The sequence below is a fragment of the Leucoraja erinacea genome, chromosome 22, assembly GCF_028641065.1.
Source record: "Leucoraja erinacea ecotype New England chromosome 22, Leri_hhj_1, whole genome shotgun sequence".
NCBI classification, from domain to species: Eukaryota; Metazoa; Chordata; class Chondrichthyes; order Rajiformes; family Rajidae; genus Leucoraja; species Leucoraja erinaceus.
Window position 1 is genome coordinate 7117187 of NC_073398.1, and position 15127 is coordinate 7132313.

Sequence of the window (15127 nt, forward strand, 5' to 3'; positions counted from 1 at the left end):
GAGGTTGATGGGCAAGACCGAGGGCAAATGAATTGCAGAAATGCAGGGAAATGGGGTGAGGTTTAATGCAGACACGAAGAACTGCAGATGCTGGAGAGGTGAGCAAAACACAAAGTGCTGGAGTAACTCAACAGGTCAGGCAACGCCTGTGGAGGGGAATGAACGACTCTGAAGAAGAATCTCAACCCAAAACGTCGCCTTCCCATTTCCCTGCATAGATGCTGCCTGCTCCACTGACTTCCTCCAGCACTTTGTGTTTTGCACTAATGACATTACTGCAAATAGGATTTCTGCTGCTCTTGAAGGTTCCTGTGCATTATAAGAAATGAAGAGAAAACAAAATCGTTTTAATCTCCTTAATAAAGGAAACAGCACACAACGAGACAAAACACAGAGTAAATCAGCTCCATGTCATTCCTAGACATAAACATCTAAAACTGGCTTTAAAATATGCTGGTGCTGGCTAGTTCTTTAATCATTGAGATTTAATAATTGGAATTTATCGGAATTATTTCAAAGACTCAATTTGTTTTTATACATATAACCAAATGTAACTACATTCACGATTGATAGTCGAACAGTGTTATCGATCAAGGTTTTTTTCAAATATATGCACTTCTGTCTAACCTTACTTGCACCTAATCTGAACCAAGGGATAACAAACGAAATTAAAGTTCCTAATGGGGACGTTTGTGTTGCTTCCGGGGTAATGGGTTGGACACTCGGACAAACACGTGATAAAGGCATGTTTCAGCTGTTGGAAGTTTTTTTTTCCCCTCCCTCGTTTGAGACCCTTCCCTGATTCAGTCCATTGTCCGGCTCCTGGGAGGCGCCGCCACACACACACACACACACAGTGAAATTACAGCGGCCGAGCCACAGGGAACCAACGCTCCAGCCTCCTCAACGAACAGGACACAGCAGTCAAAATTCGCGCCCCATTTTTGATCTGAAGGAATCTCGGCCAAAATGCCTCTGGTCAGGTCACTCTCAGTGACTTCTTTAAACGGCCTCCCAGTCTGGGAGGATGAAAACTTACCCGTGGAAAATTTAATGCTCTTTGAGATTTCTTGGGAGGTCACGAACAAAGGTAAGGGAATCCATTTCGGCCACTGAGCCCCCTTAAAACGGTGGGCAGTCCAATTTTCTTGCGTGTGCAGACTAATTTCAGGTTAAAAGTCGCCTATTTGCTTACCGTTTTCTCTTCTAACTGAGAACATTGTATTTCTAAATTGAGCATGTCAAATAACTGACTTTGATACTGACCATTTTTTAACAGACTGCCTCGCTAACCTTTAATTCCCCTGTCTGTCCGTGCTATCAGCTACCCGAACCTTTGACCTTTACACGTTGCTCATTAACTTAAAGCCAGTTGACTTTGGGAAAGGCCTCTGTGTGACTGGGGAATTGAAGCATGTAGATCAGTTGTGGATTCTGGTTGTAACATTTCTGATCGTCCTTCTGTTGCTCTGAGTTGCACATCATTTGACGTTTGGCTAGATTTATCCAGTTCGGTAGCATTCTCCTAGGGCTGGGTCCAAAGGCTTTGAACTCCATTACAAGTTGTTATAGTCTGAAGAAGGGTTTCGGCCCGAAACGTTGCCTATTTCCTTCGCTCCATAGATGCTGCTGCACCCGCTGAGTTTCTCCAGCTTTTTTGTGTACCTACAAGTTGTTATAGGTTGGGTTTGCTGGTATTGCACTGATTACTGCTTTGAGTATTGTGGGATTTAGTCAAAGTGAAAGTCATAGAATTGTACAACATAGTCCTGACCTGAAACGTTGCCTATCCATGTTCTCCTGAGATGCTGCTGCCTGATCTGCTGAGCTACTCCAGCATTCTTGTGTCATCTTATGGACATGGTCCCTTTGGCCCAACTCGTACATGCTGACCAAGTTGTCCCATCTAAGTTTGTCCCATTAGGCCTGTATCTCTCTAAACCTTTGCTATCCATGTATGATGCAAAGCTGCTGGAGTAACACAGCAAGCCAGGCAGCATCTCTGGAGAACGTGGATGGGTCATATTTTGGGTCATCTGCAACATCCAGGTTCAGGAATAGCTGCTTCCCCACAGCCATCAGACTATTAAACTCGACTCAAACAAAAATCTGAACTTTAATAGCCTATTGCACTTTATATGCTTATTTATGTGTGTGTATGTGTATATATATATATTCAATGGTATATGGACACACTGATCTGTTCTGTATTTATTTATGCCTCCAATATTCTGTTGCGCTGAAGCAAAGCAAGAATTTAATTGTCCTATCTGGGAGACGTGACAATAAAGTCTCTTGAATCTTGAGACTCTTGTTCAGACATTTGTCCAAATGTCTCTTAAAAGTTGTTGTAGTTCCTGCCTCAACTACTGCGTCCGGCAGCTGGTTTCATATACCCATCACCCTTGGTGTGGAAAAAATGGCTTGTGGGTTCCTATCAGATCTTTCCACTCTTGCCTTAAGCCTTCATCCTCCAGGTCATGATTCCCCAACCAGTGGTGTGGCTGGAGGACTGTGGTGGTTATCCAAGTTGACTGAGCTTATTCACTGGAATTTAGAAGGATGAGAGGGAATCTCATAGAAGCATATACAATTATTAAGGAATTGGACAGAAGAGATGCAGGAAAAATGTTTGCCATGTTGGGGGAGTCCAGAATAAGGGGAAGGCTGTTGAGGGCTGAGATGAGGAAAGACTTTTTCAACCAGAGAGTTGTGGAGGCCAATTCACTGGATGGATTCAAGAGAGGGTTAGATACAGCTCTTGGGGCTAATGGAATCAAGGGATATGGGGAGAAAATTGGAACAGGGTACTGGATGATCAGCCATGACCGCATTGAATGGCGATGTTGGCTTAAAGGGCAAAAATAACCTATGCCTGCACCTATTTTCTATGTTACTATTTGGAAGCCATTGGAAGATGTCAAGCCCTGGGGTAATGATGGTGTTGTTTTCAGACAATTGGTGTTAAGAACGTGGTTTGCAGTCTTATAGAGATGGAAGTCTCAAGAGATGGCAAAGGGTGAGATGTGGGAGAAGAATAGAAGGCTAGAATTGATCAATTATTTAGGTCCCCTTGCATCTGGGCTAGGTCGGTCGACAGTACACAGTCACATCCTGCTTCACAGGGTGGAAATGTCAAATACTGGAGGGTAAAATTTACAGGTGATGTGCAGGGCAAGTTATTTTTATTTTTTTATTTTTTGCACAGGGTGGTGAGTGCCTGTAGCGCACTGCCAGGGGTGGTGGTAGAGTTGGGTGCTGTAGTGGAATTTAAGAGGCTCTTGGATGGGCATGTGGGTTTGGAGGGTGGATCAAAAGGAGATTTGTTTAAATTGGCATCATGTTTGACATGGACAATGTTCTGTGTTCTACATGGTCTGTCATTACCAAAGATGAGGCTGTAGCATTTGCCATCGACGGGCAACATGCTGAGTGGGTTGTCTAATACTGCTTCCTCCTGAGATCCCCACTCATGCCAGACGTCATTCCTCGCCCCATTCACTTCACTGGAGAGCTCTAGTTACAAAGAAACTTGAGGCACAGAGGGCATCACTGAGGGTGTACTTAACAACTAACCTCCATTCAGTCTCTTCTAATGCACTTGCAGAGAGGCACAGAAAACCGAGGTGCAAATGCTGAAAACTGGGATTAACGAGGGTGGGTACTCACTGGTCAGGGCTCAATGGCACGTTTCCATGTTACGTAAACAACAGGGTTTGCGGTGGTCAGAACAAAGGGCAGCTGTGATCTTGAATAGTGTAGTAGGCACTTGGGCTGAATGGCCTCTTAGTACTAATTCCGCGTTTTGCATGTATGGTGCTGCCTTGAACTGTTCCAGTGAGGAAACGTGGAACTGCAGGTGCTGCTTTACAAAACAAAGACAGTGACAGTGCTGGAGTAATAACAGGTCAGGCAGCATCTCTGGAGAACATGGATAGGTAACATTTGGGTTGGGTTCCTTCTTCAGATTTGAGGTATATCAAGATGAACACATGATGTTTGGCATGCAAGAAAGGTCCCCCTTCACTCACATCTCCCACATTCTCCCCACTGAAGAAGGGTCCTGACCTGAAACGTCACTTATCCATGTTCTCCAGAGATGTTGCCTGACCCACCGAGTTACTCCAGCATTTTGTCTATTTTTAATATCATGAGGAAGCTCCTGTTATCCCGGACAATGACCCATTGACTGTGAAGAAATAGTAAGGCATTGACAAATTAGGGCTGCATGGGACATGGCGGTGTTTCAATGTGTATGGTTTCAGAAAAAAATGTCATTGCAACTAACGCGCGATTCAAGGTCAAATTTGTTCTAGATTTGACGGTGGTTTCTTCCCAGCTGTTATCAGGCAACTGAACCATCCTATCATATAACCATATAACCATATAACAATTACAGCACGGAAACAGGCCATCTCGACCCTTCTAGTCCGTGCCGAACACATAATCTCCCCTAGTCCCATATACCTGCACTCAGACCATAACCCTCCATTCCCTTCCCATCCATATAACTATCCAATTTATTTTTAAATGATAAAAACGAACCTGCCTCCACCACCTTCACTGGAAGCTCATTCCACACAGCTACCACTCTCTGAGTAAAGAAGTTCCCCCCTCATGTTACCCCTAAACTTCAGTCCCTTAATTCTCATGTCATGCCCCCTTGTTTGAATCTTCCCTACTCTCAGTGGGAAAAGCTTTTCCACGTCAACTATGTCTATCCCTCTCATCATTTTAAAAACCTCTATCAAGTCCCCCCTTAACCTTCTGCGCTCCACCAACCAGAGAATGGTCCTGAGTTACCATCTACCGCATTGGAGACCCTCGGACTATCTTTATTTGGACTTTATCTAGAATAAAACATTATTCCCTTTATCCTGTAACCGTACACGGCTCGATTGTATTCATGTATAGTCTTTCCGCTGACTGGTTAGCACGCAACAAATGCTTTTCACTGCACCTCGGTACATCTGACAATAAACTGAACCGTAACAGTGTGCGGCTTGGTTTGATTTTTCTTATCTCTTCCAGTTGGTGGTATCTACACTGTAATACAAACCAAAGCAAAGGTCACGGCAGACGAATGGGGAGAAAACTACGTGCTGATCGGTCCCTATTATGAGCACAATGTGAAGACACAGGTGGAAGTGTTTGAACCAAGCAACTACGCCATAAAAAAGACGATGGACTTCATGAGGTATCAAGGATTTCGGGTAGGTGCTACGCAGGACCTGAGGAAGCAATTGGTTCACAAGTTCATAAGTTATAGGAGTATAATTAGGTCCTTTGGCCCATCGAGTCTACTCCGCCATTCAATCATGTCCAATCTTTGCCTCCTAATCCCATTTTCCTACCTTCTCCCCATAGCCCCCAACACCCGTTCTAATCAGGAATTTGTCTATCTCTGCCTTAAAAATATCCACTGACTTGGCCTCCACAGCCCTCTGTGGCAATGGGTTCCACAGATTAACTACCCTCTGACTAAAGAAGTTTCTCCTCACCTCCTTTCTAAAAAAGCTACCTTTAATTCTGAGGCCATGACCTCTGGTCCTAGGTTCTCCCACCAGTGAAAATATCCTTTCCACATCCACTCTATCTATGCCTTTCATGATTCTGTCAGTTTCAATGAGGTCCCCCCCTCAACCTTCTAAACTCCAGCGAGTTGAGGCCCAGTATTGTCAAACGCTCATCATATGCTAACCCGCTCATACCTGGGATCATTCTTGTATACCTCCTCTGGACCCTCTCCAGAGCCAGCACATCCTTCTCAGATATGGGGCCTAAATTTGCTCACGGTACTCCAAAGGTGGCCTTGTAGAGCCTTGTAGAGCCTCAGCATTACATCTCTGTTTTTGTATTCCAGTCCACGATATAAATGCTAGCATTAAATTTGCCTTCCTTACTACCGTTTTGACTTGCTACCGATTAACATTTTGGGAGTTCTGCACCAGCATTCCCAAGTCCCTTTGCACCTCCGATTTCTGGATTCTCTCTCCATTTAGAAAAAATCTATTCTTGCTACCAAAATCCATGACTCCGCACTTTGCCACACTGGTTGCAAAACCTGCTTTTTGTGATTTTATTGCAGATTCTTGATTTGACATTAATTAATAGAACAGTACAACTCAGGAACTCGGGCCCTTCAGCATACAATCTGTGCCGAACATAATGTCAAGTCCACTCTTTGCCTGCTCATGATCCCGCTGAGTTACTCAGCAATTTGTGTCTTCAGTACAAACCAGCTTCTGCAGTTCCTTCCTACACATTTCTAGCTTCTAGCTCTATTAAAGATCAATATTAACTCTGGTTCTTTCTCCACAGATGCCGCCTGACCTGAGTGTTTCCATTTTCAATTATTGGTTCTGATTTCTATCATCTGTAGGCTTTTTGTTTCCTTTTTATTCACCATGATGTGGAGAGGATGCTTCCACGTGTGGGAGAGTCTAGGACTAGAGGTCATAGCCTCAGAATTAAAGGACGTTCCTTTAGATAGGAGATGAGCAGGAATTTCTTTAGTTGGAGGATGGTGAATCTGTGGAATTCTTTGCCACAGTAGGTTGTGGAGGCCAGGTCGATGGATATTTTTAAGGCAGGGTTAGTTGGATTCTTGATTAGTACAAGTGTTAGGGGTTATGGGGAGAAGGTAGGAGAATGGGGTTGCGAGGGAAAGATGGTTCAGCCACGATTAAATGGTGGAGTAGACTTGATGGGGCGAATGGCCTAATTCTTATCCTATAACTTATGACATTATCAAATTTGTTTCCATTTCAATTAAGCATATTTGTTGAAGTCCATGAATGACCACTGCTAAACAATAGGAATTTAGAATAAAACGTTTTTCAATGGATGGGAAATTTTGCTTTGAACAAGCAAGTCAAATAAGGTTTTGTGTAGAGACAGCAGATGCTCGAATATAGAACAAAAAACAATATGTTGGAAGAATCAACGGGTCAAGCAGCATCTGTGGAGGCAACAGATGCTAAAGGATGTCTTGGCTTGAGACCTTGCATCTGGCCCAGTTTGCATGTAGGCCGATTGTGATGTGGAAAAACTTTGGCAGAAGTTTGGACTTCCAAGAAAGCAAAGTTAACAATATTAGAAACTCAGAATAATTGGCACGAATTAATGACCTGATTATCTGAAAAGCAAAGCAGCCAACATAGTCAACTAGTTGCCTCACCTCAGTCATTCCTCCTTGCTCCTGTCCAACAGGGTACAGATGCTTGAAAGTACATGCCACCAGACTCAGGAACAACTTCTTCCCCTCTCTCTCTCGTTTCCCTCTCCCGTGACTTTCCGTCTGAAGAGGGGTCTCGACCCGAAACGTCACCCCTTCCTTCCATCCAGAGAAGGCTGCCTGTCCCATGAGTTACTCCAGCTTTTTGTGTCTATCTTCCCCTCTGTTATCCGACTTCTGAACCATCCTTTCACAAGCTAGGGTACTGTCTGATTCACCTCTACCCCATTGGTGGGCATTGCTGAGAATTGATGGAGTTAGTCTGTCTAGAATTGAATTTGTTTTAATTTAAAAACCCGTTAACTGTTTGAGACGGTCTGCTGAACAGTGACCAAAAAAACCTTGTAAACTCATTTACAACTGATAAGATCCCAGACAGTACTAAACAATAATCCCTTCAATCGTATGAAGGTGCTACCAACTGATAAGAACCTAGACAGTACAATGAGCAACAACCCCTCAAAGGTATGAGGTGCTCTATTCCTCCTAGTCACCCAACATAGATAAGGAAGCTTGTTTTTTTTAGCAGCGCGTTCTATGTGAAAGCTGTTTGTTAAATGTTCAGTGTCTTTTGTCTGAGGTTATGTTGCCTTTAGTCTTTTAATTGCAACTCCACAATGTATTTGTTTTGTTAGTTATGTTCAGTTTTTGAGGTCTGCAGATTTTTTATAGTTTTACCCTGATGCTATATAACCATTGAGCCTGATTAAAATGTTAAACGTTCCTACAGGACTCAGCAAATCATTGGGAATTCATGTGGTAATACTAAAACTAAACCATCGACAACAAATACTTGTTGGTATCGTATCCGAAGCGCTATCTCCTGCATTCTTTGTTTTCAGGTTTGCTTTGGCAGATGGCTGATTGACGGCAACCCGTACGTGCTGCTGTTTGACATTGGTTCTGCAGCATGGAACCTGGACCGGTGGAAGGGCGAGTTCTGGGATGCTTGCCAAATCGGCATCCCGCATCACGACGGTGAATCCAACGATGCTTTAATCTTCGGATCCCTGACCGCCTTGTTTTTGAAAGAGGTACATCAGCCTTGCTTAAAGCTTTCACACCTCGCACTTCCTTCTCTATGTATCTCCCTCTCCCTGACACCAGTCTGAAGAAGGGTCTCGACCCGAAACGTCACCTCGCCAGAGATGCTGCCTGTCCCGCTGATTTACTCCAGCATTTTGTATCTATCCTTTGCTTATAGCTCGATTGTGTTGTACTTCTTTTTCTGTAGTTACTGAGAGTGGTCCTTGAAGGGGAGTTTTGTAAACTAACGTAAATGTAATATTGGAGTCAACATATTTACTGTTCTCTACGAAGGGGCAGCACGGTGGCGCAGGGGGAGGGTTGCTGCCTCACAGCACAAGAGACCAGGGTTCAATCCCGACCTTGGGTGCAGTCTGCAAAGAGTTTGTACATTCTCCCAATTACCACGTGGGTTTTCTTTGGGTGCTCGGGGTTTCCCCCCACACTCCAAAGACTTACCAATTTGTAGATTAATTGGCTTCTGCATAATATTGTAAACTGTCCCTAGTGTGCAGGATAGTGCTAGTGTATAGGGTGATCACTGGTGGGCATAGACTTGGTGGGCCGAAGGGCCTGTTCCTGCATTGTATCTTCGGATTGCTTATAGAGAATTTATTCACAGATTGTGTTATTTCGATTTTTTTTTTTTTTTTTTTTTTTTTTGCAGCTTGCTGATCAGTTTCAAGACAAACCAAAAATCATCGCCCACTTTCATGAATGGCAAGCAGGCGTAGGACTGATACTGAGCCGAATACGGCAATACCCTATTGCAACAATCTTCACCACCCACGCCACATTGCTGGGCAGGTATCTGTGTGCGGGCAACACTGACTTTTACAACCGGCTAGACAAGGTAAGCTTCCGAATAGACTGACCACCGTAACTTCAAGATAGATTTTGAAATCTATAACTGAGTGGTGCAACTGGTAGAGCCGCCACCTCTCATTACCAGAGACACGGGTTTGACCCTGACCTCGGGTGCTGACTGTGTGTGTGGAGTTTGCACGTTCTCCCTGTGACTGCATGGGTTTCATCCCACATCCCAAATATGTAGTGATTTGTAGGTTAATTACCCCTAGTGTATAGGGAGAGGATAACTCCATATTTTTAATGTTTAGATTTATAGGTTTTTGATTAGTCCGGGTGTTGAGAGTTATGGGGAGAAGGCAGGATAATGGGGTTGAGAAGGAAGGATAGATCAGCCATGATTGAATGGTGGATTAGACTTGATGGGCCAAATGACTTCAATCTGCTCCTATAACTTGTGAACTTATGAGAAGACAGCTAAAAATACTTGCATGATTAAGGAATTTGTATGCCTGTCCACTTTCACCTGCACTCCAAGATCCCCTAGTCTACAACACTCTCCGTTCTCAGTGGAAGCAACATTTGCTTTTGGCCATTTGATCCCTTGATATTTGGAGAATGCACATGGAGGGGACGAGGCCTGGAGTAAATCGACCCATGATCATAGTGAATGGTAGGGTCTGCTCCAGTTCCTGATTTCTTCTTCGGCCTTAGGAGTCCTAGGATTCAGATGGAATATTGCATTGTTTTCCATGGAGGACTTCCTCGAATCCTATAGAAGAGCTCAGAATAGCACATCTGTTTTGGGAATTTAATGCCAGGCATGCGAGCATACAGTAACCCGCCTGGTGGACCTGACCCCATGTAATTAGGGCCTTGCTGCTAAACTATTTATAATAGTTAGGTTTGGCATGCTTACAAGGAGGACAGTGCACAAATCTTCCTCGTTGGTGGAACTGCTAATTTTACCCCTTGAGTTCGAGAGTCGGGTCAAGGGTGTTCAATGGTCATGTTTCTCCTTTGGAGATACAGCATGGAAAAGGGCCCTTCGGCCCACCGAGTCCATGCTGACCATCAATCGCCCATTTCCACTAGTTCCATGATATCCCATTTTCTCATTCATTTCCTACACATTAGCAGCAATGTAGTGCCCAATTAATCTACCATCTCACTTGGCTTTGCAATGTTGGAGGAAACCGGAACACCTGAAGGAAACCCACGTGGTCACAGGGAGAACCCGAGGTCAGGAACAATCCCAGGTCTCTGACGCTTTAGAAACATAGAAATTAGGTACAGGAGTAGGCCATTCGGCCCTTCGAGCCTGCACCACCATTCAATATGATCATGGCTGATCATCCAACTCAGTATTCTGTACCTGCCTTCTCTCCATACCCTCTGATACCTTTAGCCACAATGGGCCACATCTAACTCCCTCTTAAATATAGCCAGTGAACTTGGCCTCAACTACCTTCTGTGGCAGAGAATTCCAGAGATTTTTCACACAGCTCTCTGTGTGAAAAATGTTTTTCTCATCTCGGTCCTAAAATATTTCCCCCTTATCCTTAAACTGTGACCCCTTGTTCTGGACTTCCCCCAACATTGGGAACAATCTTCCTGCATCTAGCCTGTCCAACCCCTTAAGAATTTTGCAAGTTTCTATAAGAACCCCCATCAATCTTCTAAATTCTAGCGAGTACAAGCCGAGTCTATCCAGTCTTTCTTCATATGAAAGTCCTGACATCCCAGGAATCAGTCTTTGAGGAGGTTGCTCTACCTGCTCGTCCTCTGTGCCTGCCTAATATCTACCGGCAAATGGAACCATGAAATTCTTGCAGCAACATAACAAGGCTGTACCACAGTGCACACAGATGTATGGATGAAGTTAAAGGGAAGGAGAGGGCAGGGGATGTTACTGAAGTCCACTGATGTAATGGGTAACATTTTAATGGGAGAAGGGTGCAAGGTCAGGCAAAATGGTAACCAATTTGAAAGGAGGATAGTGAATACTGAACTGTAAGTGTTATATTTATATGCACGCAGTGTAGGACAAAGTGGATGAGCTTATAGCGCAGTTAGACATTGGTAGGTATGACATTGTGGGCATCACGGAGATGTGGCTGAAAGAATTGGAGCTGGGAGCTGAACATCCAACATCCAAGGTTACACGCCTTATTGAAAAAAACAGGCAGGTGGGCAGAGGGGGTGGGGTGGCTCTGTAGGTAAAGAATGAAAGTCAATTCTTGTCAAGGGATGACAAGATCAGAAGATGTAGTATCGTAGTGGGTAGAGCAAAGAAACTGGTGGAGGCAGTTCGGATTGGGTGATTTTAAGAGGCCTTAATATGGGCAGATGGATTTGGAGGGATATTGATCACATGCAGATAGAAAAGATTAGTTTAACCTGGCATCAGAACTTCTGATTGGCATGGACTTTGTGGGCTGAAGAGCCTGTCCCTTTGCTGTGCTGTTCTATGTATCAAAGTTTGAAGGGTCCCGACCCCAAAAGTTGCCTATCCAAGTTCTCCAGGGATGCTGCCTGACCCGCTGAGTTACTCCAGCACTTTCACTTTTATTTTAGATACAAACATTGACCGTGGTGGCAATAAAGTCGAAGGTTGTAGATCACTGGCTGATGTCCATCAACTGGGCAAAATGGTGACAAATGGGGTTGACATTCATTTAAAAAGAATAATGCATTTAGTAAAAGGAACCAAAATGAGGAAATTATAATAGCAAATAGCTAGAGGAATTTGCATTTGGTTGCATATCCACTGAAAGTATTGGGATTAAGATGGTTAAGAAAGCAGCATAGTGGCACAGTAGTGGAGATGCTGCCTTGGGTCGCCAGAGAACCTGGTTCGATCCTGACTATGGGTGCTGTCTGTACAGAGTTTGTACATTCTTGCCTGACCTGCGTAGGTTTTCTCAGACCTTCAGTTGTCCCATACTCCAGACCCGTACAGGTTTTGTAGCCTTAGTGTAAATGTAAATTGTCCTTAGTGTGTGTGTAGGATAGCATTAATGTGCGGGGGGTCAGTGTGGACACGGTGGGCCGAAGGGCCTGTTTCCGCACTGTATCTCTAAACTAAACAAAGACTTTTTCTGCATGTGGAAGCAGTTTATCTTGGAAGCCAAAATGCTTTTGGGCATTTGGTCTGTTTTAACCACGTGTTTTGTGCGTTCAGCAGCTGCCATTGACAGGGAAAGCTTCCTACTTGATCCCTTGAACCTGACGTTTGTAGAGGATCCTGGCCCCTGGGGTTCTGCTCATCTGTGTCATTTAATCAGCAGACCGCTACAGAAAACGGCTGCATTTTGCAACTCGTCTTTTTGGTCTCGTTGACATTTCTTGCAGTCAGGACGACCCTTGTTAGGACATCTGATCCTGAAGTAAATGTTAGTTTGTCAAATCTGATTTTAATGTATAATGGCTACAGAATTACAAGTGCAGATCTGAATAAGAAGCACTGTTTAAGAAAAAAACTGCCGGTGCTGGAAAAATCAAAGGTAGACAAAAATGCTGGAGGAATTCAGCGGGTGAGGCAGCATCTATGGAGAGAAGGAATAAGGCGACGTTTCGGGTCGAGACCCTTCTTCAGACTGATGTCGGGGGGAAGAGGTGGAGACAGTAGCCTGTGGGAGAGCTGGGAAGGGGGAGGGGAAGGAGGGAGAAAGCAAGGATTACCTGAAATTAGAAAAGTCAATGTTCATACCGCAGGGGTGTAAACTACCTAAGCGAAATATGAGGTGCTGTTCCTCCAATTTGCACTGGGCCTCACTCTGGCCATGGAGGAGGCCCAGGACAGAAAGGTCGGATTTGGAATGTGAGGGGGAGTTGAAGTGCTGAGCAACCGGGAGATCAGGTTGGTTAGTGCGAACTGAGCGGAGGTGTTGGGCGAAGCGATCGCCAAGCCTGCGCTTGGTCTCGCAGATGTAGAAACTTTGATCTTGTAAGTTATTTCTCCTCAATGACGATAAGACATAGGTTGTAAGATGTTTCTTGATCATTTTTCCTCCATGATAAGTCATGGTTTAAATTTTTGTTTTGTAGAACATTTTTTTCCAAGAAACAGCATTGAAACGGGCTCACCATACCCACATTGACCATCGATCACCTGTTTGTACTAGTTGTACATTTTCCCAATTTCTCATCCACTCCTTATACACAAGGGGGCAATTTAGAGAGGCCATTTAATCTACAAACTTGCACCTCTTTGGAATGTGGGTGTAAACCGAAGAAAACCCACGCGGTCATAGAACATTCAAACTCCACACAGACAGCGTTTAATGTGCTCTTTGAAGAGATTTTAATATTTACTAGACCAAGTGCAGACCCGTTGGGTCTGTTTCCCCAAAGCGCGTTTGCAGGGGGGGGTGGGGGTTGATGCGGCTTCACACACACACTAACCACCCCCCACACACGCAGGAGGGGAGGGGGGTGACGTGCAATGTCTGAGGCATTTTGAGAATGTTTCTCCTCGACCATCTTCGCTTGGCCTCTGCCATCCACCATTTATTGCCACCAGTGCTTTCTCATGGTTGAAAGTTAGCAATTCCACCAAAACCACGCAGTCACCGGGAGAACATGCAAACTCCACACAGACAGCACCCGAGGTCGGGATCGAAACTGGGTCTCTGGCTTTGAGACAGCAGTTCTACCACACTGCCGTTTAATGCTTGGTGTTCTTGGAGGGTGGAAGAAAACTGTTTGACCTAAATGGCTCGCTGAACTCGCACTGTCCCAACCTGCTGTCTCTTTGTGAAACAGTTCGACGTTGACAGGGAAGCAGGGGAAAGGAAGATCTACCATCGCTACTGCATGGAGCGGGCCAGTGCGCACTGCGCCCACGTCTTCACCACCGTGTCCGCCATCACTGCCGTTGAGGCAGAGAACATGATAAAGAAAAAGCCAGGCAAGTTTCTCGCTGCTCCCGAGTCTCCCAACCACCCATCTCTCTCGAGCGCTGGTTCCATACCTTTTTTTAATGAGGAAAGCAGATGCAGCAGGACGGGCAGCATCTGTGGAGGGAATTGACATTGAACGTTTCGAGTTGGGACCCTCCTTCAGACTGATAGGGGGGTGGGAGAGAAGGAGAACAAGCTGGAAAAGAGGTTGGGGCATGAGCAAGTGATGGGTGGATACATGTGGGGGGGGGGGCAAAGGACAGGAAGGCAAGGGCAAAGTATGAGATTAGAGCAGAGCAGTGAAATGTTAAGACAGGAGGGTATTATAAGGGAAAGGAGGGAGGAGGGAGGATTGTGAGAGAAATTGGTGGGAACCCAGGTAGGGTGCATAAGGGTCAGGGCAAAGGATGTACATGCTGGAAAGCCTACTTAAATCTACCCTGCCTCATGAATGCCTGATGATATCCTTGCTGCACATCTTAAAGATATTGGGGTTTTGGGACTGCTGGAAGCTCTACTGCTGGAGATGAATTAATATACATATTGATATCCTGATATCACTATGTAAAATTGGTTTGTGTAAAGTCATGGCATTCATAACCCTTGGATTAGCAATATGCATATTATTTTATATCCAGCTGCAAAGCTAGCAGCAATCCCAAGAACCCAATCTCTAAGTCTGTGTTCGAATCAAGATTCCAGCATTTGCAGTTTCTTGTATCATGATCAAAACTGTCATCGTATGACTGACATATGATGAAAGAATGGGTCGACTGGGCTTGTATTCACTGGAATTTAGAAGGATGAGAGGCACGTCTTATTGAAACATACAAAGTTCTTAAAGGATTGGACAGGCTAGATGCAGGAAAGAGATCCCTGATGTTGGGGTAGTCCAGAACCAGGGGTCACAGTTTAAGAATATGGGATAGGCCATTTAGGACTGAGATGAGGAAAAACATCTTCACCCAGAGAGTTGTGAATCTGTGGAATTCTCTGCCACAGAAGGCAATGGAGGCCAATTCACTGGATGCTTTCAAGAGAGGGTTAGATGGGGCTCTTAGGGCTAACGGAAAGGAATATGTGGGGGGGGGGGGAGAAGCTGATTTTGGATGATCAGCTAGGATCATATTGAATGGCGGTATTGGCTCAAAGG

At 44.7% G+C, this 15127-nt stretch overlaps 2 protein-coding genes across 3 annotated transcripts in view; one reads left to right on the forward strand and one right to left on the reverse strand.

Moving 5' to 3' along the window:
- kiss2 (kisspeptin 2) overlaps positions 1-1179 on the reverse strand; it is a 30735-nt gene extending 29556 nt beyond the window's left edge. The window contains exon 1 of one of the 2 annotated variants that reach the window (XM_055652860.1): positions 1040-1179. The gene's annotated coding sequence lies outside the window, so the exon portion shown is untranslated. The remainder of the gene's footprint in view (positions 1-1039) is intronic. The other variant, XM_055652861.1, reaches the window with a different exon arrangement.
- The window catches only part of gys2 (glycogen synthase 2), a 38001-nt gene continuing 23644 nt past the window's right edge, over positions 771-15127 (forward strand). The window contains exons 1-5 of the mRNA XM_055652859.1: positions 771-1090; positions 5032-5213; positions 8080-8271; positions 8931-9116; positions 13838-13982. Coding sequence (XP_055508834.1) covers positions 970-1090; positions 5032-5213; positions 8080-8271; positions 8931-9116; positions 13838-13982 — 826 coding nt within the window. The 5' untranslated portion in view covers positions 771-969. The remainder of the gene's footprint in view (positions 1091-5031; positions 5214-8079; positions 8272-8930; positions 9117-13837; positions 13983-15127) is intronic.